Below are 3,215 nucleotides of genomic sequence, written 5' to 3'. Positions count from 1 at the left end.
GGGGGCAGAGGCTGCAGACGATCAGGGGGCAGAGGCTGCAGACGATCAGAGGGTGGAGGCTATAGCTAATCAGAGGGCAGAAGCCATACCCGTCCAGGGGGCAGAGGCTGAGGATAATCCCGGGGCAGAAGCCATAGCTGTCCAGAGGGCAGAGGTTGCAAATAATCAGAGGGAAGGGGCTGCAGATAATCAGAGGGCAGAGGCCCCAGTTGTCCAGGAAGCTGAAGCCTCAGCTGCCCGGGTGGCCACAGGGGCAACCCAGGGAGCTAGGGCCCGGAAACAGGTCAAGACAGTGAGGTTCCAGACTCCTGGACGTTTCTCATGGTTTCGCAAGCGGCGGAGAGCCTTCTGGCACACTCCTCGGTTGCCAACCCTGCCGGAGAGAGTCCCCAGGGCAGGAGAGGCCAGGAGCCTTAGGGTGTTGAGGGCAGAGGCCAGAGCAGAAGCGGAGCAGGGAGAACGAGAAGACCAGCTGTGAGGTGAGGGCAGGGGTGCCCCGGACCACACCGCCACCGGCCACGCTCTCGGCCACGCAAGGCACGGTCCTCCTCTCCCGCATTTGGATGGAGACGCTCTTCCTGCCTCCGTACTTGAAAATGGAGGTTGGGGCGCCTGGGTGGCTCAGTCGGTGGGGCATCTGACTTCGGCTCAGGTCATGATCTCGCGGTTTGTGAGTTCGAGCCCCGCGTCGGGCTCTGTGCTGACAGCTCGGAGCCTGCTTCGGATTCTGTGTCTCCCTCTCTCTCTGCCCCTCCCCTGCTTGCGCTCTGTCTCTCAATAATAAATAAACGTTAAAAAAAATTTAAAAAAAAAGAAAGAAAGAAAATGGAGGTGAAGCAAGGGCCAGGCCATGGACCTCCCCCCTCTACCCCACATCCCTCTTTCTTGCTAAAATTCGTTCATGCATTGAGCGTTTTTAAATACAGACTCTTTCTGAACACCCAAAGAATGTAAAGAAAGAGACCCATGGGGAAGAGTTGCATCACCTATGATCTGAACTTGCTCATATGCAGCTTTAGGTGCTTGGCTTGAAAAAAAAAAGGGAGGGGGGGAAAGGCTGGGGAGAAATTCCCTCCCCTCCCCCTTCCCCCTCTCCTTTCTGCCTGCGCACTTAGCATTGACGGCCTCCTTGAACTTAAAAAATGGGCGCAAGCCAACATGCAAATAAAAATGTTTACAAAGCGATCTTTTCCTGGCTTTGGACCTGGCCACTGAGGAATGCGCCAGGGTGATCTTGTCACTCCCTTGTGTCCCCTCCAGTCCCACCCTCTAAGATGGTGACCTGTGTTTATGTCGCTTTGCGGGCCATTCCCTCCCTTCCCCCCCCCCCCCCCCCCCCCCCCCCCCCCCCCCCCCCCCCCGCCCCCGGCTGTGCCCCCTGGGTTCGGGCCCAGGGCCTGCAATTTACACATTTCACCTGACCCTGGTTACAAGGTAGAGAAGAAGGGGACCCTGTCCACAATTCAGATTCCGGGGCCCTTCACACCAGAGCTGCGGATTCGCTGAAGGTGGCTGTGCGGCCCAGGAATCTGTTTCCATTAAGCCCCACCAACATCCCCACGGGCAGACTGGCCACAGGCCACATCGGAAACGCTTTGCAGGGCGCCTGCGTGGCTCAGTCCGTCGAGCGTCCTTGACTTCAGCTCCGGTCATGATCACTATGGTTCGCGGGTTCGAGCCTCACGTCGGGCTCTGTGCTGACAGCTCGGAGCCCGGAGCCTGCTTCGGATTCTGTGTCTCCCTCGATCTCCGCCCCTCCCCCGCTCGCGCTCTGTCTCTCAAAATGAATAAACGTTAAAAAAAAACTCTTTGCAATAGAAACAGTCCAAAAAGCAGGATTGCGGCGTAGCATGTGGTAGGCTGTGACTGGCGCTTATAATCAGGGAGAGATTGGGTTGCTAAGGCCCCGTGGGCACTGGCGGGCATCTCTCTGTGTCCCCCAACCCCAGCTTCACCAGGGAAAACCAGCAAACGGCCACACCCCAGCCTAGCTGAAGGCCGGAGGAAAGGGAGGTCGTGGAGCAGGGAGGCCTGAAGGCCAGCCCTGTCCTGTGCCTGCACTCCTGGCCTGAGCTTCTCAGTTTTGTTTTGGAACTAAAGAATGACATGCTGTCACCTGCTCCCTCCCCGGAAGTAGTCGCTGCTAAGAGGCCCTTTGCACCTGTGGGGTTTGGAAGAAAGACAGGGTGTGGACCCCACCGGGAGGGATGGACTTGGCTGCGGGCGAGGGAATAACCAGGCTGGACCCAGCCATTCCTGGAGTGCCCAGCCTTCCGGCATCCAGGTGGTGGTGGCCTGGGGTCTGACTGCTGCCCGTCTGGGAGAACAGCAGCCATGTGACCAGGGGGGGCCTAGCCGGCTTGGGTTGCCGGAAGGTGACAGAAGGTGGGAGCAGAGATTGCCAGAGACACCAGGAGAGGCTCAGGGGTCTGGGGCAAAGCCAAACACCCGCCGATTCTCGGTTTGCCGCTCGCACCCCAGCGTTACAGGCACGAGCATACATCAAGGCCCTGAAAGCAGAGGTCCCTGGGGTTACCTGAAATTCTACCAGAGTTTTTATACTATTTTTTTTAAGCTTATGTATTTTGAGAGAGAGAGCACGCACAAAGGGGAGGGGCAGAGGGAGGGAGGCAGAGAATCCCAAGCAGGCTCCACGACGTCAGGGCTGAGCCCAACAAGAGGCTCAGACTCACAAACCGTGAGATCACGACCTGAGCCGGAATCAAGATTCCCACGCTTGACCGTCAGAGCCACCCAGGTGCCCCAATACTATTTATAATCCAAGGGGATTTCATTTACGGCTTGAAGGGCCCAGTCCCCAAATGCAACCCACCTGATGCCTCCAGGGCTGTGGTTTCACACATACCAGGATTTTCCTGGAGAGAAACCCCAGAAAACTAGAATGTCGTCTCCAGACCAGGCTTTGTCTGGATGTGCCCAGCCACCCCTAGACGTCCCCAAAGGGAAAAATAATGGAACACCTCCACCCTGCAACACGGTGGTGTGATATGACAGGAGAAACCTGTCATGGGGGGACAGAGTAAGGAGGGATTTGGAGCCTGGGTCACCCCTAGCACCAACCTTTACAAGCTGTGCAAACTCGGCTGGTTACTTAACCTCTTTGTGCCCCTACTTACTCATCTGAAAGGGGGATCTTTATAGATACGAAGCTTTCCTCCCAGGGCTGGTGAAGGACTGAAGGAGATATAATGTGT

General features: G+C 56.9%; 1 protein-coding gene across 1 annotated transcript in view; it reads left to right on the top strand.

Moving 5' to 3' along the window:
- CCDC8 (coiled-coil domain containing 8) overlaps window positions 1-1,778 on the top strand; it is a 3,467-nt gene extending 1,689 nt beyond the window's left edge. Inside the window, 1 exon segment of the mRNA XM_049621095.1 lies at window positions 1-1,778. This exon segment is cut by the window's left edge and continues 10 nt beyond it. Coding sequence (XP_049477052.1) covers window positions 1-478 — 478 coding nt within the window. The 3' untranslated portion in view covers window positions 479-1,778.
- Window positions 1,779-3,215: the final 1,437 nt, after the last annotated feature.

Source organism: Panthera uncia (genome assembly GCF_023721935.1).
Source record: "Panthera uncia isolate 11264 chromosome E2 unlocalized genomic scaffold, Puncia_PCG_1.0 HiC_scaffold_19, whole genome shotgun sequence".
Lineage (NCBI taxonomy): Eukaryota > Metazoa > Chordata > Mammalia > Carnivora > Felidae > Panthera > Panthera uncia.
This window is presented reverse-complemented; position numbering and strand designations above follow the sequence as displayed.